The sequence below is a fragment of the Dendropsophus ebraccatus genome, chromosome 3 (assembly GCF_027789765.1).
Source record: "Dendropsophus ebraccatus isolate aDenEbr1 chromosome 3, aDenEbr1.pat, whole genome shotgun sequence".
In the NCBI taxonomy this organism is placed as follows: Eukaryota; Metazoa; Chordata; class Amphibia; order Anura; family Hylidae; genus Dendropsophus; species Dendropsophus ebraccatus.
In genome coordinates, this window is record NC_091456.1 from 151481589 (window position 1) to 151507968 (window position 26380).

A 26380-nucleotide genomic window follows, 5' to 3' on the forward strand; every position below is an offset into this window, starting at 1 on the left:
AGCGTCTATGGGGCAGATGTGATGTTTGACGTTAATCGGGTGGCGGGAGGAGGCTGCAGCACGTTATCTCCTCCCGCCGCCACTGTGTCCCCCGGCCCCCCTGCCGGAGATCGCCGCTATCAACGTTATAACGGCAATCTCCGGTACCGGCGCCGCCGACAGCTTTCATCTCCCCCCACCGTGAATCCACGGTGGGGGGAGATGAAAATGTAATAATCAGACCCCAGATCAGCCCCCCTAGTGCCCCGATCACTAACCCGCTCCCTCCCCGGGCGGCCATCAAATCCAAGATGGCCGCCCCCATCCCTGCGAACAAACAATGTTTGTTCGCAGGGATAAAAATGAAAAAATGATCAAAGCCCCATGCTCTCCGCCACCGGAGGTAGCGGAGAGCATGGGGCAGTGATCGGAGACCCCCCTGTGGGGTCCCGGAACAGGCGATCGCCGGTATATACTATATACCGCTGATCGCCTGTTCCCAGTGCTGCCGGCACTTTTTATCCCCGCTGTGTGCCCATACAGTGGTTTACGCCCACATATGGGGTACAGTTGTATTCAGAAGAACGTGCATTACAGATTTTGGGGTACTTTTTTTCTGCTGTTCCCCGTGAAATTGAGAAATTTCAAACTAAACTAACATATTATTGGAAAAATTCAGGTTTTTCATTTTAACAGTCTCATTTTGAATACTTTCCTCTAATACCTGTGGGGTCAAACTGCTCACCACACACAAAGATGAATTCTTTGAGGGGTGTACTTTCCAAAATGGGGTGACTTATGGGGGTTTTTCTCTCTGCTGACACTACAGGGGCACTGCAAACGCACCTGGCGCTCAGAAACTTCTTCAGCAAAATCTGCATTAAAAAAGCTAATTGGCGCTCCTTCCCTTCTGAGCCCCGCTGTGTGCCCATACAGTGGTTTACGCCCACATATGGGGTACCGTTCTACTCAGGAGAACCTGCTTTAGTAATTTTGGGGTGCTTTTTTTCTCATGTTTCTTTTGAAAATAAGAAACTTTAATCTAAACGTATATATTATTGGAAAATTAAAATTTTCCATTTTTTTACGGCCTAATGGTGAACACTTTCCTCCAGCCCCTGTAGGGTTAAAATGCTCATTATACCCCTAGATTAATTCATTAAGGTGTCTAGTTTCCAAAATGGGGTCACTTATGGGGGTTTCCAGTATACAAGCCATCTAAATCCATTTAAAAAAAGAACTGGTCCCTAAAAAAAATCAGTTTTGGAAATGTCATGAAAATTTGATATATTGCTGATACATTTCTAAGCCCCGTAACACCCTAAAAAAGTAAAATATGTTTACCAAATTATGCCAGAATAAAGAGGACATATTGGTAATGTGACTTAGTAACTAATTTATGTGCTATGACTTCCTTTTTTAAGAAGCAGAGAATTTCAAAGTTCATAAAATGCAAATTTTTCATGATATTTTGATGTTTTTCCCAAAAAACACACAAAGTAGTGACCAAATTTTGCCACTAACAAAGTGCCATATATGATGAAAAAACAATCTTAGAATCGCTAGCATACGTTAAAGCATCACTGAGCTATAAGTGCATAAAGTGAGACAGGTCAGATTTTGAAAAATTAGCTTGGTCATTAAAGCGTAACTGTCATTTCAGGGTCATTTTTCTGAAAACATTAAATATCAACAGTACAAGCGATTTTAAGAAACTCTGTAATAGGTTTTATGTACTAAAAGAGTTTCCTTCTGGACTGAAAAAGCAATCTCCCAGCCTCCCCCCTCACATCAGATGAAGCAGGATTTCTGTGTCCATTATGTGGCTATGGAGAGGGGAGGGGCTGTTAGGAGTGACTGAGCACGGAGCAGTCCTGCACAGCACAACACCCTGCAATCTTCTCTCAGTAAGTTCATAGGTAAGCACTGACCTTTCTGACCCCAGAATCCTGTGGTTTAGGTGCCCAGAGAGTCTACAAACAGCTGACCTTCATGTCACCTCTTCCTGCTCCCTCATCTCCCTCAGCCCCTCCCCCCTCCATAGGCTTACAATGGAGAGAGCAGAACCCGTCTTCACTGGCTTCTCTGTAATGAAGACGTGTTTGCCTGATAATGCACAGATAAGAAGTCAGGGGGGGAGGCTGGGAAATTGCTTCTCGAGTACAGAAGGAGGCTTTTTTGGCTGATGAAACCTATTACAGAGTTTCTTAAAATCGCTTATACTACTGATTTCTGCAATAAAAAAAAACATGACAGTTACTCTTTAAGGTCAAAACAGGCTTTAGAGGCAAGGGGTTAATGTAAGGTTCCTATTACACAGAGCGATTTTTAACTATAAACAACTAACGATCGCAAACGAGATTGTTTATTGTTAACCTGAAATCGTTCACCGTATTACACAGAACGATAGTCGTTAGATACGATGGTTATTATGATTGTTATTGCGATCGTTACTATGATCGTTTATTCCTTCTGACCCCAGAAAAACAATGGATAATGTGCTATTACACTGAACGATTAGTGAACAAATGCGGAACTTAAGCGAACGAATGTGGAATTACAGCGAACGATTAGCAAATGATTAGTGAACGATTAACAATGATTTTAGGTTCAGATCGAAATCAACGATCAACGACATACGAACGATTTTTCGATCGTTGCCTGCAATTACACTGAACGATTATCGTTTAAATTCTAATAATATAACGATTTTTCGCACGATAATCATCTTGTGTAATAGGGCCCTAACTACAGTATGAGCACTCACAATGAGCATTCATAGTTATGCAGCAACACTGACAGAGCGGGATCCATCAGCTCCCTCCCTGTCAGGCACTCTTGTTACCACAGGCAGTGTTTTGCCTGCGGTCACAAGAGGCCGCTCTCCCTGCTTCCCGACGCTTAAGGGACGTCACTCGAGCGCCGCTTACAGAGAAGAGGAGAGGCGCGGGCCCCAGGTGAGTATAAATGTTGTTTTTTTGCTATGGAGGATGCCTGCAAGGGGGCAGCACCTTGGGGGGTCTATATACTACTAGGGGCAGTACCTTTGGGGGGTCTATATACTGCTGGGGCAGCACCTTAGGAGGGTCTATATACTACTGGTGGTAGCACCTTAGGGGGGCTCTAAATACTACTGGGGACAGCACCTTAGGGGGGCTCTATATACTACTTGGGGCAGCACACAGGGGATCTATATACTACTGGGGGAGCACACAGGGGTCTATATACTACTGGGGCAACACACAAGGAGCTCTATGTACTGCTGGAGGCAGCACACAGGGGTCTATATACTACTGGGGAGCACACAGGGGTCTATGTACTGCTGGGGGCAGCACAAAGGGGTCTATATACTGCAGAGGGGTCTATACTGCTGGGGTAGCACACAAGGGACCATACTACTATATTGGGGCACAGAGCATTCCTAATAATTAAGTGGGGGCACAGGGACACCTTAAAACTATGGGGGCACAGGGGGGTATAACTACTATATAGGGGTACAGGGAACCTAACTACTGTATGCATGGAGCCTAAAATATTTCTCTGGCAGATTCTGGAGAGAGGATTCACAGCTAGGGAAAGACTTCAAGGTGTCCGACACTGGTGGAGAAAAAAAGGAAAAAGTGAAAGACTATCATCAGAGAAAACGCCCCCTGTGAGTCACTGGATGTAACTGCACTCTGTTATAGGGTTGCAGTGATAGGGGTCATGTTGTGGTTGTATTATGTAATGGTATTATTGATGTGTTAGGGTCTTGATACTGTGTGGGGGCATTTTTAGGGCATTATACTGTGTGTGTAGCACTGATTCTGATAATGCTGGGTTCAGGTGGTGGGGGCGGCAAAAGTTAATTACGCACAAGGCGCCGTCTACCCTAAGGCTAGCCCTGGTTATCAGTATCTGCAGGCACCCTGTCTCTGGCAAATGGCTGATGCAGGGATGCTGGTTGTCAGTCACCAACCACTGATCTTATATTTAAAGAGTAATATCGGGTTAGGCTAGCAATAAAAAAAGTAATTGAAGTTGGAGCTGTGGTCTAGCGATAAATCGTCTAGACCATGGGTCTCAAACTCGCGGCCCTCCAGCTGTTGCAAAACTACAATTCCCATCATGCCTGGGACAGCCAAAGCTTGCTTTGGCTGTCCCAGGCATGATGGGAATTGTAGTTTTGCAACAGCTGGAGGGCTGCGAGGTTGAGACCCCTGGTCTAGAAAATCCCAGCAGGTCTTTCTTTGGTTCGAATCCCCTGATGAAAATAAAATATAGTTAAAAAAAGCAATGGAAAAAACCCTTTAACATTATACTCTCTAGAGTTAAACATCAAATTGACATATTCAACATCTTTATATGTTAAGTATGAACCCAAAACTATATATATAGCAGCAGTGATCCTTTCATTCTATTACTTCTTGTGCGCGTATTAAACATCCGTGTCCGTGGGCTGCACATAATGAACCAAGCAAATCCCCTGCCCCTTATCTCCTCCACAGTCTGTAGATGTCAGCTGGCAGTGGGACAGCAATGTGTCATTCCTGAGAGGCCATTAAAGGCATAATTACATTTCCTAAAATACTGTAACAATCAAACATTTGGTAGACGAGGAGTGATAAAAATAAATCTTTACCAATCTAGATGAATGTGCTTCAGACTGGAGCAGTGATTCACAACATGAGTCAAGCTAATTAGGAATTACCTGAGACATGGGAAAAAGTTTGAGTTACCAATGTGGGAAGAGCAAAGCTGGGTTCCCATATAGTGTAAAATCAGTAAGAAGATGATTATGTATATCCAAGAGTGTATCTACTGTATGTACACATCTAGAGGACAGATGGCTTTTTATACCAACACAGAAGGGGATTCTTTACTGTAAGAGCAGTGAGACTCACTGCTAGATGAGGTGTTGGTGGTGTATGCCTTACTGGAGTGTAATAATATTAATGGTTATACTGTGGTTACTAGATTGTGAAGAAGCATCATTGTTTCAGATCTTTTCTGATAGATCTGGAGTCAGAAAGGGTTTTCTTCTTTGATAAGCAAAATTGGCTTTTTTTTGCCTTCCTCTGGATCAACACAGCAGGGCAATAACGTGAATGCTTTCAACGGGAAAATGGTTTAAAATACAGGAAAAGTCCATTTTTTTGTAGAAATTGCAAAAAAAATTGTGGCAATTATTTATGCCAAGACAGTCACAGAACCCATTGATAACGGCCTCCTATATGTTACTATATTAGACAGCTATATGTAAAGTGGCTGCATTTTTATGTACAGTGTCCCTGTCTGTTATAAAAAAGTTCCTGTCTTAAAAATGTTATAATGCTCCTAATGCATCCTAATACACCCCTTAGCACACTTTCCAAATGTATATCTATAGCAGGTACACCCTTTATGGGCCTGATTCACTGCCCTTTCTCATTCAATAGTCATCCAGAGGCAGGCCTGGCAGCCAATGTCCATCTTACCGGGGACATGCGCAGTACAGTGGAGGAATCATTCTGCTGAGTCGAAGGCTATTTCGGACATGTGCAGTATAGCGGGAATAGGAAACCATTGTACTAAGCATGTTCCGTGGGCTGAAGATGTCGGCTGCTAGGTCCGCCTCTGGATCACAATTCAATGAGAATTACACCCATAGAGGCGTGACCACCGTGAAACCCAGCCCTCAAACCATGACTAGTTTAGCCTGCAGAAAGACCTAGATGACTAGATGGACCCTATTAGCATACAGTGCGGGTATTGATAAAATTATATTTTTGGGGTGTACCTGACAAGCAGCCACTCTGTAAATATATTTGGAAAGTGTGTTAGAGGGTGAATTAGGATGCATTAAGAGCATTATAAAGTTTTTAGTTTTTTTTTTAGGTGATTGGTTCCCTTTTATACTTACCATCTACAGTATGTCAACTCATGGTGGCTGTCTTTATTATTTCTTGTGTGATTTACCGACTCTCCTCAACAATTGTGTTTACATCGATATATCCACATATTGTAGGAGTTTTAAAAATAATGTTGTGACACAAGAATAAAGTATCTGTGTTTAATTGTGGCTTGGCATTCGTTTGCTATATGGGTCCTGGTATTCTTGCCTTTTTTGTTTCTTAAAGGGGTTATCCAGTGCTCCAAAATTTTTACATGTTAGTAAAAATGCCATATTAGTAAACAAACATTATATGCTTACCTCTCCGCATTCCCCTGGTGTCCCGTTGCAGTCACCGCTGTCCCCCGCTCTCTGTAGCTGCCATTACTTCTGAGATGAGCTTGTCTCGGGAGTAACAGGGCCCTCAGCCTGTCACTGAGACAGGACAGCACTGCAGCCAATGATTGCCCGAGCGAGCTGTCACTCCCGCGACTAGCTTGTCTCAGAAGTAACAGCGACTAGAGACAGTGGAGGTCACCAGTGACTGCATCGGGACCCCGGGGGCAGTGCAGAGTGGTAAGCATGACATGTTTGTTATGTTTACTAATATGGCAGCAACATGTTACAAATTTTGGAGTGCTGGATAACCCCTTTAAATCTTCAGTGCATCTTTATGTCATCGGTGGGAAGTAATATCCACAGCCGGCCAACCACTTTACAAAACTACCGGCTGAACAACATTCATTTTTAGACTAACCAATGTAAAGCATTGTTTTAATTACTTCTTTTACTGCAACACAATATTGAGTCATTTATATTGGATAATATGGTTATATTTACCAAAACCGGAGGCAGAAAAATAAATTGGGTCAAAGCAAATAGTCCGTTTTATTACAATTTCAGTGATGCATTGAGATTAGGGCTGAGGGCTTTCATTATGCTGGGCATAGAAACCTGTGGACAGCCGAGATGTGGATGTACAAGCTGGCTGAGGCTGCAGGAACTTTTCTTCTTGAGTGCTTGAAGTAAAAGGTGCATATTTAATGCAGGATCTGATGGACTGTCGTCTGCTGAATTTTCATTAGGTGATGCAGCTAATAGGAAAAATGGAAACATCAATTTTTGAGCAGAACAACAAAGTGAAGAATACCCAGGGGGAACAACGCCACGAGATCCAGCTTCTAGATTTCAAGTATGTTTTTTAATTACATTAATGCAGCTCAGGGCAGGATGTAATGACTAGCCTGGCACAGAACTAGACACCTAATCAATACCGAATACAAAAGCACAACTTTCTAATTTTTACTGCATCTTGATCACTTTTTGCTATTAACTCAAAGCGGTTGTAGGATTTGGCAATAAGTAAGCATTACATGGTGCTTAATAAAATCAATTGGTTGTGTAGTGCAGTGCAGGACAGGTCCACCAAAACGAGAGACCATATTTGTTACTACTTTGTACTAGAACCAAGAGATGAGGATCCTGAACAGAGACCCCTCCTCTATTAAGGATGGGTTTACACTGCGTTTGTGCAATGCAAAAAAAACAAAAAAAAAAACTGTTGCATTTGTGTGTATCCGTTTGGATTCATTTTTGTGTAGCCTAAAAAAATGGATGCATTTTGATTAGTTTTTCATCCCTTTTTATAATGGAAGTCTATGGAAAAACGGATCAAAACAGATGCACACAAATACATCAGTTTTTTTTGCATTAAATGGATGGGGGGAAAAAGGATTGCAAAAACGCAGTGTGAACCCAGCCTAACTCACAATTCACCACTAAGATATTTTAAAAATTATTCTGTAGGCTAGATAAACTCTCGAAATATTCTTTATTTTCTTTTTCTTTTTTTTTAAATGTACACTAGGAATTTCTTTATGACACAATATATTTACACAACAAAGAAGTGATACATCTTTGAGAAATGTATCACTTAAAGGAGAAGTCCAGTGAAATTTTTTATTTAAGTATTGTATTGCCCCACAAAAGTTATACAAATCACCAATATACACTTATTACTGGGAATGCTTATAAAGTGCTTTTTCCCCTGCACTTTCTACTGCATCAAAGCTTCACTTCCTGGATAACATGGTGATGTCACTTCCTGGATAACATGGTGATGTCACAACCCGACTCCCAGAGCTGTGCGGGCTGTGGCTAAAAAATCTCAAGTCTTCAAATACTTATCAGCTGCTGTATGTCCTGCAGGAAGCGGTGTATTCTCTCCAGTCTCCAGTCCAGTCACAGTATTTTCTGCTGCCACTTCTGTTACAAATCCCCATAGAAAACCTCTCTTGCTCTCCAGACTGAAAAGAATACACCACTTCCTGCAGCTTAAAAGTACTGGAAGACATGATTTTTTTAATAGAAGTAAATTACAAATCTTTGGCACTTTCTGCCACCAGTTCATTTGAAAGAAATTTTTTTTTTGTGAACTACCCCTTTAATGAAAGAAGGTGATTTTTCTGGCCTAATGCAATGTAAAATAAGCATATCTAATGACTTACATAGATTTTTGCAAGTTCTTCAAGGTGATAAAACTGTGTAAATAGCAAGTAATTCAAGCTGAATGTAGTGATATTACTGAGTTCCCAGTCCACTACATCATAGGACACCGGCCATAGCTGCTTCTCAGAAAAGCAATAATGACTCTGCAAAATCTAATTTAGCACATACTCCAAAGCACACCTATTGTACTTTATTGGTAGGGATGGTCCAAACCAGGTTCGGACGGGGTTCGTACGAACCCGAACCCTCCGCAATGATTACCGCTGTCTACCCGCTCCGTGCAGCGGGCGGATCCAGCGGGAGGAATGCCTGGAAAACTGGGATACAGCCATAGCCATAGGCTGTATCCGTTTTCCAGGCGGTCCTCCCGCTGGATCCGCCCGCTGCACGGAGCGGGCAGACAGCGGGAATCCGATGCCGAGCGTTCGGGTTCAGCCGAACCCGAACCTCGGCGGGTTCGGACCATCCCTATTTATTGCTAAGGGATTTAATAAAAATTTTCTTAAACCTGTGAATACTTATATCTTATTCCTCTTTCAAACCACAGAGTCAATGCATCTTTGCTAAGGGTTGTCCAGTTTAGAAAACCCATATACCTATAAGGGAATTCTGATTCAACAGAGTCCCCTATTCAGGATCCTCTTCTCTTGAGCAGTGGAACAATGCCTTATTTTTAATGGGATCTCGGCCGGAGCATATACACACCGTATACGCTCCGTCCGGAATCCGTGCGGCGCCGCAGATAATTGACAAGTCAGTTTTCTGCGGCCGCAATTCAATGAATTGTGGCCGTATGAAACCCTGTCAGTTCGCACAGTAAAGCGAGCGTCTCCGGCCGCTTGCTTCACTGTGTGCTATGGGAAGCTCTGATGCGGGCGCGCACTGATGCACCTGCATCAGAGCTGTACAGCCGGAAAGATCATCCGGCCGGTACTTAAGTCACGGAACGGCCGATCTCTTACGTTGTGTGAACATAGCCTTATAATGCTTCATTTCCCCTGTGGTGGGGCCATAAGCAAACCAAGAAGTTTCCCAATTGGCAACTGCTTGAGGTCCCAGCAGCAGAATACTTTCTGATTAGCTAATTGGACAATATCCACTTGTTAAAGGGCTATCTTAACAAAATGGAGAAACCCTTTATGTGACTTTCTAATAGCTCACTTAAGAAACAAATGTCTGTTCTCAGACTTGCTGGTTTACTAGAAGACATCCAAGGACAAATCCAAAATCAACGCAAGTGGGCTGAATCCCAGCTAGAAAGAACAGCGGACGGCCAGACTCAGCACATACAACTCATCAATGCTCTGAGAGAACGGATGGTGAGCAGCACATCACATGGCTCTAGTTTGTAATATGTACATATAGAATTTTTGTACTGTAAGCATGGTCAGCGTATTGTGAGCTGTGGAGGGCATTGTGCTGTGCAAAGGACATGCAGGCTACTGTTTGTATTTTGTACGGTGGTCCACCATCAATAAATGTAGTCTATTGCATGACTCTTAAAAAGTTAAACTCTTAAAAGAAAGTGAAAACACCCACTCGTCTGCGGATGACATTTTTTTTAGCAGGCCAATAAATAATCATTTACCAGCTGCACATCTCTGTGTAAACAATAAAGCAATGTTTTTGAATGGCTGGACAAACAACACAGGTATTGTTCATGCGGCCTGCCCGATCAATTATTTATACCATGTGAAGCCACTGCAAATGATCACCGATCTCGCTGATTGGCGCTTGCTTGCTTCTGCAGATGGCCCTATCTTATTTTTTTTTTTTTTTAAAGGATCTATTGACATCATCTTGAAGCTAGACACCACAATATACCTGCACAAGCCTTGTGTCGTCCACGCATCAGGAACATAAGGCTTGTTGGCTAGAAGTGACAATTGCTCTAGTCAGATTCATTTTCCCTAATTAAGAGTTTCTATGACTGTACAGCTTGTTCTTGTGACTGAACGTTTCTGAGAAATAACCAATTTAGAACATTAATGTCCTTTAGTAGATGAAATTGCGTCATTTATAATGTTCTAGGAATTTCATTATCTCAGTAAGCATTATTTTCATTTACAGTACATCAGCAATGATGTTGTTTAAATAAACTGATTTAATGTGTTGATAGTCGCCAGGATTCTGTAAAATGATAGATTTAGGCTGGGATCACACCACTATCTATTCCATTGCCCTGAGCCACAGGAGCATAATAACATCGTAATGTCAATGCCATCTCTGCTGCATGCTTGACATCAATGGCGCCTGATAGACCCTACTGATATTAACGCACTACATGCTGTGCTATTTTCTCCAGATATTCTGACAGAGGTTCCGATGGTGCCTCCATCACAGAATTTGACATCATAAATGTGACCCGTGCTACCAGGGGCAGATTAACTTTACCATAGGCCCCAGGCTGTTCACCAAGCCTGGGCCCCCCACCCCACTGTAACTATGGCAGCACTAGCCTGGCGTTCAGGGCATCATGACATTATCTGTCCTGTACTATGATTTGTGCAAAATTGCCTTAAAAAAAACTGTGATTTTTTGCAAATCATGGCGGAAGTGTAGCCAGGAGACAGTACACCACTGAAAGTATGTCTTTTTGGGTGGTCATGGGCCCCCCGGAGCTCAGGGCCCCGGGCTGCCACCTGAAATGCCCCTATTATAATCCACTACTGCGTGCTACAGGCCTATACATAAAATGATGTCAGTACATTTTTTCCACATATGTCCTGTTCAGCAGAGGCATAACTCAAAGCTTTAAAGTGTCACTGTCATTTTAAAAAACTTTTGACAAGTCAAAAGTTTTGATCTGTCCAGTCTGAGTGTTGAGACCCTCACCGACATGAGAATGAGCAGGGAGATGATGAGACGAGCGAGGTTCTCTCCCGGTTCTGTCACATGATGAGTCAGGCCTATAATATAAGTCTATGAACCCAACTCTTTTCATTGACACAGAGAAGGGAACAGACTGGGCAGTCCTCTCCCAGCTCGTTCTCAGACTGATTAAAACTTTTGACGTCTCTCTGAAATCTCAAAAGTCTTTTTTAGGGTACAAACCCACACACCGTATACACAGCAGATACGCAACAAATACGCAGCAGATTTGTTGGTACAGATTTGATGCTGTGTTCAGTTATTTAGATCTAATCTGCTGCGTTTTTGCTGCGTTTTTGCTGCGTGTTTGCTGCGTATCGCAGCAGTAAATACGCTGCATATACGGTGTGTGGGTTTATACCCTTAAAATGAGAGACATTTTAAACACGTACCATTTATACCCTAGCATACCCCATAGAGCTATGCCCCTATGGTTTCATTTTCACCAACAACCACACTAGTGCTAATATTCTACTCATCTGAGTATGTAATACCAATAATAATAATAATATCATGTAGACCTATTTATTGTGAACCCTTCAGGTGATTTATGTTTTCCTAGGATATGTATCGGAGACAATATATAGGTTTATGTGATCTGGAGTAGGATTTCTGGGTAAACAGAAGAGTATATTTTAAAAGGACCTTAAGAATACATAGTGAGAGTCTTGCTTACCCCGCCCCCTTACAGTGATTGGCAGCTTCCCCTGTGTCAGTAGCCTGTCAATCAGTGTGTGTTGGTGGAGTAAGTAAAACTCTAGCTGTCTCTCTTATACATTTTCAGAAATCCTGCTCCAAAGCATATACCCATATAAGACGTGCTGGCTTTTCTCTTTTTATCATATCCTGTTCTGAGATAGGGTGGGAAAGGTCACCTTACAGGTGTAAGCGTACCTGTCACAGTGTAGACCTTTAATCTTTCGTGTGCAGTCTCAGCTGATGCTGGAAGTTCGGATTATCATGGAAACATCCCATGTGTTGGGTTCTTGCATGAGCCCTATTATATTAGTACAGGGCTTGCGCAAGGAACTCACTCACGTAGGATGTTTCCACTTTTCCCTTTCAGTTCTTAAACAGTGCAACACCAAAATGTTCCAACACAGCTTTGGTTTGTCATATAGTTTATCACTATATTGTAATTCATTAAAAAATAAGCAAGTGTATAATAGAGTTGTGTATTCATAGGACAATACAGAAAGGAGACTACAGGAGAATGTACATAACCTGACTTTAAAAGTAGACAACACCGATCATGCACAAAGGCTGGAAGCGAAGTTCAGCAAGCTGAAGCATGGAGAAGACAAAATGGCGGCCAGAATCGCAAAACTTGAAAGCCAAATCTGGGATGAGATTGAAAATATGAAAAGTGAATACAGAGCAGGCAAGTCATTGTCATTCCTCCAGTACTACTGCTTTCAGCTCAGTCATGATCTACAGCAGCATTGTACAGATGGAGGGGGAAAAACATTAGCATTTAATTTAAAAAAAAAAAATCCACCCAGGTTTAGGGAGTAACTAAGATGCATTTAGATGAGTGTGTGGGAGGTGGTATAAGATGTGTTCTCTTTAATAACTATCGTAAATGGAGCAGAAGTGCTATTGAGAGCAACTTAGGCAGGGGCTTCATAGATTATTACAGATTATAAATGTTAGAAAAGCAAAGAAAATGTCAGAGTAAAAACAGCCAATTAGAGGGAAAAGTAAAAAAGAAATTTACGAAAAAGTGCAAATGTTCAGAATATATCATTATTACGTCATATTGGCCTTAAATTACCTTTGTATTCTGCGATTGCATATTTTATTTTACTGGTTTTCTGTGGTACGTACATGTTGAAAAGCCTATGTAGTATATACATAAATCAGGGAAAATGGCAATCCTTCTGGCTGATCAGAACTTACCACAAGTCAGCGAGGTGTCAATGGCGTCACATTCAATGGACAAGACCAGTTTAGCCACAAGAGAGAGAATGAATGGCTAGATAGTAAAGTGAATTATAGCGGACTGTGAAAGGGATCTTCAAGGTTCATTCACCAGTAATCTTTCGAAAACTGCTATTAAAATATGGTCACAGACTGGAAATTTTGTGCCAATAAATACTATGTTTAGACAATCTCCAAGATCTCATATAAGAGCTGACATTTCCTGTAGTACTGCTAAGATCTAACAACTTTATTGTGGATTAGTTGATACATCACTAAAGAAATAACTTTTGTTAAAGAGAGAAAGAAATTACTCTTCCATTGAAAACGACAAATTTCTAGCAAAAACCGCACCACCCCTGTCCCCATGTTGTGTGTAGTATTGCAGTTTAGGTTCATTTACTTCAACTGAGCTTCAAAACCAGAGTCAAACTGAGAACTGTTCCTAGAAGAAAGCAGTCATGTTTTTTTAAGGGTCCTTTCACACGGCAAAGATGCTAGCTACTCTGGCCACATGAATAATCACTATATTGTTCATGTGGCCATTTAAAGGAGAAGTCCGGCCATTTTTAAAATCTGGTAGCCAGCAGGGGGTAATTTGATGACAAGTACTAACTTACCTCTCCCCATTCACGTGGTGAGCAGTGAGACTGGCCTCGGGACCCCCACTGGGCTTCGGGCTCTCAGCCACTGCGCATATTACGACCCAGCTGATGGACTGGCCGTTAGGCATTTCCCCCCGTAATCACATAGGAGACATAGAAAGGGAATGTTCACACATTGTTGAAATTGAGTGGATAGCCGTAATTTATTGGTAAATAATTGCTGTTATTTTAAAACGCCTGTTTTAAAATAACATCCATTATTTGCTATTAAATAGCAGCCGTCCACTCAATTTCGACAGTGTGTGAACATAGATTTTCTGTGTTTTCAATCTACTCCTGGTTTAGGTTGGAAAATACTGAGCAAAAATACTGTGTGTGAAGATAGTCTAAAGGGGTATTCTGCTCAAAATTAAGCCCCTTATTTTGTTTTGGTTACAGGTTTCCAGGCAATACAGGAGTCTCTAAATTCTCTTCAACAAATCCAAGAGACAAAAGTGAAACTAGAAAGTAGAAAATTCCAGAAAGACATCAAGCAAATACGTCGGAAAATTGTGGAACTGAAAGATATTTGAACTATCCTTGGCAATATGAAATGCTGCTGGGTTCATTACATTATAGCATTCATGCCACATGACCCAAGTGCCCGTATCCTGTCCAAGTTGATATTGAGGTTGGGTTCACGCTACGTATATTTCAGTCAGTATTGTGGTTAGGGCTGTCTTAACAGCATTATGGGCCCCTGGGCAGAGGTGCGAATTGGGCCCCACCCCCCGCTGCTGCCATCAAAACCCCCCATCTTTGCAACCCCGCCCCTAGCCAGTACAATCACGTACAATAAAAAATACAAATTATTGTTAACAAACTTTAATTCACAACACAGTCTTTCAGCAGCGCAAAAACAAAAAATAACCGTGCGTGCATGCCTCACCAAACCAGACCAGGTTGGCTTTAAAGTATCCAAAAAACGCAATGGAGACAGCACTTCCAACAGCAATCTGCAGGGTTTATTGTCACACCAGTGCAACATGTCTCATATATACAGAGGGGCAACAACATGACTATTATATATGAGAACCATGTTGTCTCCCTGTATGTATACTGTATAATACAATATACAGGGAAACAACATGGCTTATATATAGAGAAGGGCAAAACAACATGTCTCATATATACAGAGGGGCAACAACATGACTATTATATTATATATGAACCATGTTGTTTCCCTGTATACAGAATACAGGGAAACAACATGGTTCATATATAATATAATAGTCATGTTGTTGCTCCTCTGTCTATATGAGACATGTTGTTTTGCCCTTCTCTATATATATGCCAGATAACAAGCAACAAATATTACCACCGCATACTGACTAACACCACCGCTGCTACTGACTAATCCACTGTACACAGATCACTATCACCTCATCCAGTCATATAGAGGTACCCAGCTCTACACAGGTTCTGTACACCATATACATTACAGTGCAGATACATCAAGTGACTCACATGGGACGTCTTCTCTGATCAGAGTTCTTCCCTTTTCATCTTCTTTTCCATTTGCCCTGGGCCGCTATGAGAACTTCTCCGAGCCACGAATCCACAGAATCTGCCAGACAGACATATTAGGCTCCACACTCTGTCACCATCCTCATCTCTCTACACACTGCACATCTGTATTGGCCCCTTATAGATAGCTCCCCCTGTATTACCCCCTTATAGATGGCTCCCCCCTGTATCCCCCCCTTATAGATGGCTCCCCCTGTATCCCCCCCGTATAGATGGCTCCCCCTGTATTACCCCCTTATAGATAGCTCCCCCTGTATTACCCCCTTATAGATGGCTTCCCCCTGTATCCCCCCCTTATAGATGGCTCCCCCCTGTATCCCCCCCCTTATAGATGGCTCCCCCTGTATCCCCCCCTTATAGATGGCTCCCCTGTATTACCCCCTTATAGATGGCTCCCCCCTGTATTACCCCCTTATAGATGGCTCCTCTTGTAGACGGATTTCCTCTTGCGACCGCAAGCAAGAAAGTGCTTGCGGTCGCAAGAGAAGGGGGGGCGCGCTGGGCCGTCTTACCCATTGGGCATGGAAGGCGGCTGCCCGGGGACCCTTGCGTCCTAGGGGGCCCCTGCCCGCTGTCACAGCAGGCAGGGGCCCCCTAGGACGCAAGGGCCCCCGGGCAGCCGCCTACCATGCCCAATGGGTAAGACGGCCCTGATTGTGGTCCTCATATTGCAACCAAAACCAGGAGTGGATTAAAAACACAGAAAGGATCTGTTCACACAATGTTGAAATTGAGTGGATGGCCGCCATTTAATGGCAAATATTTGCTGTTATTTTAAAACAACGGCTGTTATATTGAAATAATGGCCGTTATTTACTGTTATATGGCGGCCATCCACTCAATTTCAACATTGTGTGAACAGATCCTTTCTGTGTTTTTAATCCACTCCTGGTTTTAGTTGCAATATGAGGACCACAATACTGACTGAAATATACGTAGTGTGAACCCAGCCTTAATGTGTGAATTGTTTGCAATGTCGATTTTCTATACTACTTAGTATTTCCCCTTTAAAAAAAATTCTGGCAGCATTAAAGGCTCATTACTGTGAAATACTGGAATGTAATGAGTAGCTACACCAGAATCTATAACCTATAAAAAGAGAATAAATAAGTGAATGCTGTACAATGATCAGGGTGTAATATATCAAAAGAAGCAGGGACATAAAACAGCCTGACTTCAGTTTTCTTCTGGGTAGCTTTTTTTTTTTTTTTAAACCATTTAGTAGAGCACAACAATACATGAAGAAAGCCACTTACCTCCAAAGATGTCTTGAAGATGGACATAGGTAGTTATATAAATAACAGATGACTACTCTTTTAAACTGGTTCTAAAGTTCAGAGCAAACAGCACCACTCTTATCCTCAGTTTGTGTATGTTATTGCACCGCAGTTCCATTGAAATGAATAAAGCTGGGTTGTAATACCAAGCACAACCTGAAGACCAGAGTGGTCTTAAAAGAAAGCAGCTATGTTTTTGTTAATCCCAGATAACCCCTTATCCCATGTATGGATTCCTGCAAATATATGTATTGCCCATGTAGTAAATGAAGCAAAACATACCATAATGTGCAGGTCATATTTAGGCACTGGTAAAGGAGAGGGACGGAACTCTGTGGAGCTGTGGTGCACAAGGTAGAGAAGTCCAAATAGTAGTATAAAGACAGTCCTGGCACTCACCAACGTTCGTAGATGCTAACTTATTCATTGCATGAAGCAAAAATGCATGGAGGATGGGTTTCAGCCAAAAAAAAAAACCTTCAACTAGCCGAAATGTGTCCTTGTTGCATTTTTCCTGAACGAATATTTAGGCACTGTTCACATAACGTTTTGTTGTTTAAAATTGGTCTATAGGCCACCAGTGTATAAAAGAAGAAGAAAGTATTGTAGTGGCCAATTGTATATAAAAAGCACAGTGGATGTTGTTACCTAAAGCAGCAGATGACCCTCTATATACCACAATTCAACTTAATGCAATGTCTAAGGTATTATATAGGCTTCCCATTAGAACCCCTCACAGCGGTATAGACTTATTCACAGGGAGTCTCCAGGTTTGAGGTGTCCAAGATAGTCTGGATTGGCAGAATTAATGGCAGAGAAAAAATTGCAGTGAAACCCTATGTCAGAGGTAGCCAGGGGTAAAGAAGGAGAATTATGTGGCTGTCCAAGGATCAGCAGCAGTAATCAGACAGGAATTGCAGAGACAATCAAGTTCACAGTAATAAACCTATAAGCAGCCAAGGTCTGCAGGTCAGGAACTGCCTACGATATCAACTGTGGCTGATAGACTCTGGAGGACCAGGATCCTATACAGCAAAAAAAAAAAAAAAAGAAAGTATACAGTTGTACACCAGCTTTGTGAATTAAAAAAGAACGCTATGGCATTTGTCATGCTTATGGGGGCTAAGGACGCTTTCAATATTTCATCATGTAAAATTATATGATGGCCATTTAAACAATACAAGGATGACACACAAGCAGAGGACCCTTAAAGAAATGTCCATAGAATAAAGGAGTTATCCAGCATTTGAAAAAACACAGCTACGTGCTTGCAAAAACAGCACCGCCCCTGTCCACAGGTCGTTTTAGTTATTGCAATTCAGCTCTATTCACTTCAATGGAACGGAGCTACAAAACCCCACACCAAAACTGGGGATAGGAGTAGTGCTGTTTATAGAAGACAGCGGCCATGTTTTTGTAATGCTGGCTTACCCCTGGATACAGAGAGTATTTCTATATATAACTATAGTACGCTTGTACAGATGGATTTAATGCCTTAGCTCTTGGTTTTGTCAAATTTTAACCACTGGCCGTGAGGAACAAGGTAATTGTTCTAAGTGGGAGCAATACATATGGAGATGACTTTAGATACAACACGTTTGCCCTAATAACATTCTTATTAATATACTTATTAATCTCATACAATGTTCTTAGGGCTTCTGTTTTATACTGATGTTCTTCAGTTTCTTCCACTTTAATGGCTGTATTTTTCAGAAATCTTCCCTTTTCATATGTAAATGCAAATTCTGCACTAATTGTCCTTGTTTTTATAAGAATAAATCTGTTTTCCGTACCGGATTGGAGTCGCTGGTCTTTAATTAGCAGTAGGTGTTGTGGATAAAAGAAAAACAAATTAAAAGAGTCTTGGGAGTCGCCATTTTATTACCGAGGCGGTAAGAGAAGCTGAAAATTACGTGTGTTACCATTGTATGTAATAAATAGTCCGGATCGCAAAGTGACTGATAATTGTGAGCATACGTCTGCTTGGATTATTATTCATTATTTTTCTTTCTATAACATAAAAATGCAATTTGCCAGTAGGTATACAAAGACATAATAAAGTGTTCGTCAAGCGTTCATAATTCCATGAAACACTCATCTACATATCTTAAAGTGGTATTTCAGCGAGTAACATTTATAGCAAATACCAGGCAGAAATCTATGAGAAAAATTTTTTCCCAATTTTTAAAGCTTCCTATTACTTGCTATAACTAAGAGCGCCCCAGCTCTAAATGTGAACTGTATGTGACATTGAAATATCTGTTTGCCAATATCAACTATGTCTATGTCTGAATGAAACTCAGAGCTGTCTAAACCATCCAAGGAAGACAAATCCGAAACAAACAGGAGACTATTACATGGGACCTGACAGTGTAAGTTTTATTGAGCAATACATGAATTCACAAGTAACCCGGTTACATTCCAGTAGATAGTAGCGGAGTAAAGAAATCTCTAGGAACCTTCAGAAAGTTGCTTGTGGAGATTAAGGACTCTGTTGTCTTCATGGATTTTGGCATTTTCTAACAGTACCTGAAAAACAAAAAACAAAAGTGCAATTTATCAAGATGTAAGGTAACATTTCCTGAAACATTACAAGCAGAAAAATATATGTATAAATATATGTATATGTAATCATTATTCTAAACATTAAAAGGGTATTCTGGAGAAAAAAATATTATCAACTGGTGCCAGAAAGTTAGACAGATTTGTAAGCTGTACTTTTCAGCAGCTGTATGCCCTGCAGAAATTGGTGTATTCTTTCCAATCTGACATGGTGTTCTTTGTTGTCACCTCTGTCCATGTCAGGAACTGTCCAGAGCAGGAGAGGTTTTCTATGGGGATTTGCTATTGCCCTGGACAGTTCCTGTCACAGACTGAGGTGGTAGCAGAGGGCACCATGTCAGAAATAATACATCGCTCTCTGCAGTGCATACAGCAGTGGATAAGTATTAGAAAGCTGGAGTTTTTAAAATTACAAATAAGAGTATTTTACAAATCTGTAAAACTTTTTGGCACCAGTTGCGAATGTACCACTTAGATGAGTGAAAAATGTTTTTATACTACCTTGTTGGCGCCGTCATCCCATCCCAGTGGCGTGGTTCATTTTTTTTTAACTGCCGTCGGGTTCCCGCTATCTGCACCGGTTTCTAAAATGCAAATTTGGCCGCTCCTAGTGTACTGATATCCCCTCCCCTATGGGACGCAGCTCCATCAGAATCATGTCTGGTCGCATCACGAAGGGGAGGGGATATATATGCAAAGAGCAGCCAGATTTGCATACTGAAAACCGATGCATACAGTACAGCAGGAACCTGGCAGCTGTTTAAAAAAAAAACCACGCTACCGGCATGTACACACAGGTGCTTAAAAGGTGGTATGAATTTTTTTTTCCGCTCATCTACTGTAAGTGGTACATTAGTTTTAAAGGTAAACAAGTAGAAGGATTATGATTGTGTAAGGGTGGAAAATAGGTAATATTTAAATATGTGTTTCTACTGGTGTGTACCATAAAAATTGATTGGCTGAGTGGGACATCAGGGAGCCAGGAGCAGCAGAAACAGGCCGGAGCGCCGAAGGCGTAAAGTATTCATCTGGGTCATGGCAGGTTAAGGCTTTTATCAAAATTCTGCTGCAAGTATGTAAACCCATACAGAATGGCAGTACTGGGAATCGCAGAGGATTTAGCTACGAACTCGCAGCATGAAATCCGCAGTGATTTTATTAAGTGTGAAGCTACCCTAAAGGTGTAAAATGAAGAGATATACTTACCTGTCCATGCTCCCCCGATGTCCTATGGCCCTGTCAGTGGGATTCATTGCACCACAGCTGCTGCTGACACTTCTGATCCCGTCTATGAAGTGACAGGCCACTCAGCCAATCACTAACGGCGGGGCAGGGTAGCAGCCAGCAATTGGCTCAGAACCCTAAGACAATGATCAGCCGGCTCCTTGATTGGCTTCTTCTGCTGATTTTGCCTGATTGGGCAGACAATTGCTCCGTGTAGTTACTTATAAACTTTGGGGGAGATTTATCAAACATGGTGTAAAGTGAAACTGGCTCAGTTGCCCCTAGCAACCAATCAGATTTCACCTTTCATTTTCCAAAGGGTCTGTAAGGAATGAAATTTGGAATGTGACTGGTTGCTAGGGGCAACTGAGCCAGTTTTACTTTACACCATGTTTGATAAATCTTCTCTTTTGTGTTCCAGTTTTTAAAGTTCTACTGGCTGTGATTGAATAGGAACATTCGTATTTACAACCAGAGGCTGAATACCTCTATAGGCCAGTCACTGTGGGTCTGATACAAATGTATTCAGCCAAAGCAATCAATTGTGAGTTATATATATCCCTCCCCAGTTGTTATCATTTGTATCAGGGATATATAAAGGCAAATCTCTGGCTGTTCAGCACACATGGAATTACCTAGACCCAGATATAATACAATTACAAGAGGGTGAGCTCCACTTTACAGTGAGAACTGTTACATGACAGATAACCAGTGTTCTATAGACTGTATAAAAGGAAATACTCTGCCCCAAGCTGTGAACTGTTACACCTCATGGGCAGAAGTGTAAGCCATCTGACTATTATACTGTATTTTATGCATCTTTATTGTATAAAGACCTTTGGAAAAGAATTCCGTTTCAGACGGAGAATCTGATTATAAAAAGAATCTGAATTATTAGGCTGCAGTCAGTGGGTTCCTGATAACCTGTAATTTGTTGTGACTTCTTGTACGGCATGTGGGTGGTTCTGCTGAATCTATTTAGGGGCACTGCACACTGGCATCAGCACACACGCTTACAAAGCAGTACCTTACACAAAGCAGAACAGAACCGTGACATAATCATTATTTGAAGATACAAAATAGTGGGTAGTGGGCTGCTGTGTATACACTATATAGATAAAAGTATTGGAACACCTATAGGGGATATTAGCACAACACACTCTAAATTCATACAATTAGGTCGGTGCCCACTTTGCACTTATAACAGCTTCCACTCCTCTGGGAAGATTTTCTAAAGATTCTGAAGTGTCCGTGGGAATCTTCCCTTTTAAAGGGGCGGCTATATTGCTGCAGCTGACAAGTAAATTTCAGAAGTAGCGGTGGGATCATTCAATGGGGGACCCGAAGACTTCTCAGGATGACACTGGGGCAGCACAGTGAGGTAAGAATAGCATCCATATTATTTTCTATATAAGCACAGTGACCAGTGATTGGCTGAGAGGGCTGTGACTGTCTCAGTGGTGGCACGATCGTTCAGCAGGGGATCCGAATACACCACAGATAGATAACTGCAGCAATATATAAAAAGATTTTCAACACTGGAGTACCCCATTAATCCTACAAGCATTTGTGAGGTATGTTGGATAAAAGGGCCTGGCTCAAAATGACTGTTTTTGCTCATCCTAATGGTCTTGGACGAAGTTCAGGTGAGGGCTCTGCGCAGACCAGTCAAGTTCTTTCACACCATCCATTCCTTTACAAACCTTGCTTTGTGCACTGGGGCAAAGTAATGCTGGAACAGACCAGGATCGACCCCAAACTGTTCCTACAAAGCTGGAACCAGCTTTGTCCAGCATGTCTGAAGCATTAAAGGGGTACTCTAGAGATTTTTTTTATTAAGTGTTGATACATTACTTTGCTTTAATACAAATATATTACTTTAATTATATAACTTAATTCAAATAAATATATACTTTTTTCCATTGAGTGGCAGTAGTAATGGGCGATACTGGCCACCAACTTTTGTGTTGGGAACTGCAGGGCTGTCAACGCTTGACAAAAGCAGAGGTTTTCAAAAGCCCTGTAATTCACAACACAAACTTTAGTGGTAGCAAAGGGGCCTGTATCACCCCTTACTACCACTACTCTACAAAAATATAAATTGTATGAAATGTATTACAGAACCACCCTCATATCATTAAGCTCTTTAGAAAGACCCACTCTTCCACAAATGTTTGTAATGGTGGACTGCATTGGTAGGCGATTTCAGTCTGAACAAAGATCTGAATTCAATGATTAGGAAGTGTGTCCATAAAGTGTCACCCACTCATGCATTAGGTACAAGTCAAAGCTCTGGTGGTTGTTAGATGCCTCATTTCCCCAGTAAATAGAACGTCTCATATATAGGATAATAACTAGGAAATTTTTTTTTCCGTATGAGGAATGTGAGTGATCATTCATAGAACTGCAGGAGCTGACATCAGTTAGAAGCGATTAAGTCAAGTTAGAAGCGATTAAGTCAACTGTGAAGTACAATAGGCAGTTGTCAGATGACTGTATAAGCTTGTCTATGGTAACTCCATCATGACATGTAAGACTGACACTTGTAATTGATGTTTTTATAAATGTGACAAGACTGGAGCGATCAATCACTGAGCCAGAAGAACAGACTTACTTCTATCAACTGTTCATCGTTTTTGGCATGTAAATGTCTTAAGAGATACCAACGGGCAACGGAGGCCACGGTCTCACTGCATCCTGACTGGTAAACCACTTTCTCCAAAAGCTGTCGGGTTTTCCTGAAGAGATAAAGCAAAGGGTATTAACCATTATTTAAACTTAAGTGTTATCTGAGATTACAAAGACACCCCCCCCCCCCGAATTAGTGCCCCTCTTATCGATAAAAAAATACACAGGACCCCCAAAAAGGACCCCCAAAGGGGGAGTCAATATAATGCAATAGGAATAGGCAATTGTTAGTGTTCCATGGGGATGCACTAGTGTTCTACAATAAGATTCACTAATTTTCAATCTTATGAAACAGTCGTTGATTTGTTTAGTCTTGTAATAGCTGTTCTGCGTTTGATTCCTCTGAGAAGTGTCTGGCATCACACAGTCCTATGAGAGCTCAGTCTCATTCCAAACTTCTACGGTGAATAGGACATTTTTCAAGACTAAATACATTTACAGCTATAGTTCATTAAATTCTGATTCAGCTAATTTTCCTGGAGATTCACTCATTTCTAATTATCAATCAATACACCGTCTATTAGCAGTGATAACTCATCTGAAATGGTAAAACGTTGTTTTGACCTTTAAAAGTACATTCTTGTGTCTTTTGTATTCCATTTCTCCCCCTCCCAGCACTGAAGGAACAATGCTGAGAATATGGCATACGTACTGTAACTGCGTCTCATTCCCAGGCCCCCCCGCTGTCTGCAGAAGGCCTTGGTGTCTTTCTCCACCTTAGAGTATAGTCTCTCTGTATAGTAATAGTAATGCCTACATACAAGTGTATCTCAATAAATTAGAATAACACCAAAATGTTTTTTTTTTTTGTAATTCAATTCAAAAAGTGAAACACGGATATTATATTGAGTTATTACAATGTGATAATGTTCTAGTTTATTTCTGTTAATGTTGGTGATTATGGTTAACAGCCAAGGAAAATCCAAAATCTCAGAAAATTAGAATATAAGACCAACTGTAAAAAAGAGTTTCAACACAGAAATGTTGGCCAAATTAAAAGTATGAACAGTAAATGCAGTCAATACTTGGTCGTGGCTCCTTTTGCATGAATGACTGCGTCAATGCAGCGTGGCATGGAGGCCTTCAGCTCATCTGCATTGTTGTCATCTTCTTCTTGACAATACCCCATAGATTCTCTCATTCTCTGAAGTGCTCTCATATTTCCTGGTAGATGGCTGTGCTGACTAACACAGTGGACCTACTCCAGCAGATGACATGGCTCCCGAACCATCACTGATTGTGGAAACTTCACACTAGACCTCAAGCAGCTTGGATTGTGTGCTTCTCCACTCTCCCTCCAGACTCTGGGACCTCGATTTCCAAATGAAATGCTAAATTTAGTTTCCTCTGAAAACAGCAATAGTACAGTTCTTCTTCTCCTTAACCCAGGTACGACGCTTGTCTATCGGTCATGAGTGGCTTGACACATGGAATGTGAAACTTGTAGCCCATGTCCTGGATACCTGTGTCTGTGAGTGATGGCTCTGTAAGCACTGATTCCACCAGCATCCACTCCTTGTAAATCTGCCACAAATTTTTGAAGGGCCACTTCTTAACAATCCTACCAAGGCTGCAATTATCCTGCCTGATACAGCAACAAATGATATAGCACTCTGAACAGCCAGCTTCTTAAGCAATGACCTTTTGGGGCTTACCCTCCTTGTTGATTGTGTCAATAACTGCCTTCATCTGTCAACTCTGCAGTCTTCCACATGCATGATTGTGTCATCTACTGAACCAGACTCAGGGTCCATTTACACAGAAAGATTATATGCCAAAGATTTGAAGCAAAAACCAGGAATGGATTTGAAAAGAGAAAAAATCTCAGGCTTTCCTTTATGACCTGTTCCCTGTTTATAGTCTGTTCCTTGCTTTGGCTTCAAATCTTTGGCAGATAATCTTTCTGTGTAAATGGACCCTTAGAGACTAAGAAACACTTAGGAAGCCTTTTCAGGTGTTTTAGGTTAATTATTCTAATTTTCTGAGATATGAATTTTGGGTTTTCCTTGGCTGTAAGCCATAATCATTAACATTAACAGAAATAAACACTATAAGGATGGCTACCTGCTATGTTAAGGCACAGAGGGCTTAAATGCTGTATGGATTCACAGAGGGGACCACGACTTTCTATGAGCACAGAAAGGCCTATTTACTAGCTGGCGTTCCAATGGTGCCTTATTGATCCCTTCTAGCTGGCGTTCCAATGGTGCCTTATTGATCCCTTCTAGCTGGTGTTCCAATGGTGCCTTACTGATCCCCTCTAGCTGGCGTTCTGAAGGTGCCTTACTAATCCCCTCTAGCTAGCGTTCTGAAGGTGCCTTACTAATTCCCTCTAGCTGGCGTGTTTACTAGCTGGCGTTCCAATGGTGCCTTATTGATCCCCTCTAGCTGGCGTTCCAATGGTGCCTTACTGATCCCCTCTAGCTGGCGTTCTGAAGGTGCCTTACTAATCCCCTCTAGCTGGCGTTCTGAAGGTGCCTTACTAATTCCCTCTAGCTGGCGTTCTGAAGGTGCCTTACTAATTCCCTCTAGCTGGCGTTCTGAAGGTGCCTTACTGATCCCCTCTAGTTGGCGTTCCTAAGGTGCCTTACTGATCCCCTTTTGCTGGCGTTCCGATGTTGCCTATGTCCCAGCTGATCTCCACTTGCTGACAGCCCATGTTCACACAAGCAGATGCCCTCACAACTGTATGAGTTAGGCCACTACTCCGACCAGTGATTGGCAGATCCACATTTTTCTGAAAGGGGGGCCAAGAAGTGGAGGTTATTGGTGACCTGGGCACTGTTGGAACAGCTTTGGTGGGTTATGGATGACTTTAACCAGGTTGCTTCCTTTTTTTCTTGTATAGTCTGCCATTAAGCCTTTAAGGTGCTGCTAATAATTCAACATTTATGGGCAGCTTAGACTTGTCAGATTTATCTTGTTAAGTAATGGCTAGATAATTAGATAGATAATTTCTATTGACTCCTACTGCTCATGGATAAGTGCCAAGAGCCGTGTCTGGAAAAGCACATTTTACTATTACTGTACAGAGCAACCTTCACGTCTTGCTTCAGGGAGCAAGAGTTGAAGCTTTAGGCCAAATAATGGGTCAGCACCAAGCTATCCTATGCTATGTGCACCATTCCATTTACCACAGGTATTTTTCTTCTATCTGCACAAAAATAAAAGAAATAAAGCAACGTCTATATAACATATGAGCGCTCTCCTTGTGTTTGTGTGGGTTAAAGCAGCTATTAATAGCCATTCAGGATGGAAAATGGTTAATGGGATAGCTTGGGTCTAGCTTCTTTTATGTCATACAGCTAAGCTGTGTAAGAGTAAATAAC

The 26380-nt window shown here is 41.7% G+C and overlaps 2 protein-coding genes across 4 annotated transcripts in view; one reads left to right on the top strand and one right to left on the bottom strand.

Annotated features, from left to right (window-relative positions):
- FAM81B (family with sequence similarity 81 member B) overlaps positions 1 to 14499 on the top strand; it is a 28598-nt gene extending 14099 nt beyond the window's left edge. The window contains exons 5-8 of the mRNA XM_069963539.1: positions 6916 to 7022; positions 9525 to 9657; positions 12395 to 12590; positions 14173 to 14499. Coding sequence (XP_069819640.1) covers positions 6916 to 7022; positions 9525 to 9657; positions 12395 to 12590; positions 14173 to 14306 — 570 coding nt within the window. The 3' untranslated portion in view covers positions 14307 to 14499. The remainder of the gene's footprint in view (positions 1 to 6915; positions 7023 to 9524; positions 9658 to 12394; positions 12591 to 14172) is intronic.
- Positions 14500 to 18930: 4431 nt separating this feature from the next.
- SKIC3 (SKI3 subunit of superkiller complex) overlaps positions 18931 to 26380 on the bottom strand; it is an 84054-nt gene continuing 76604 nt past the window's right edge. For all 3 annotated transcript variants that reach the window (XM_069962935.1, XM_069962937.1, XM_069962936.1), the window contains exons 40-41: positions 22978 to 23101; positions 18931 to 19106 (exon numbers count right to left, since the gene is read on the bottom strand). In XM_069962935.1, the coding sequence (XP_069819036.1) occupies positions 19029 to 19106; positions 22978 to 23101 (202 nt within the window). In that variant the 3' untranslated portion in view covers positions 18931 to 19028. The remainder of the gene's footprint in view (positions 19107 to 22977; positions 23102 to 26380) is intronic.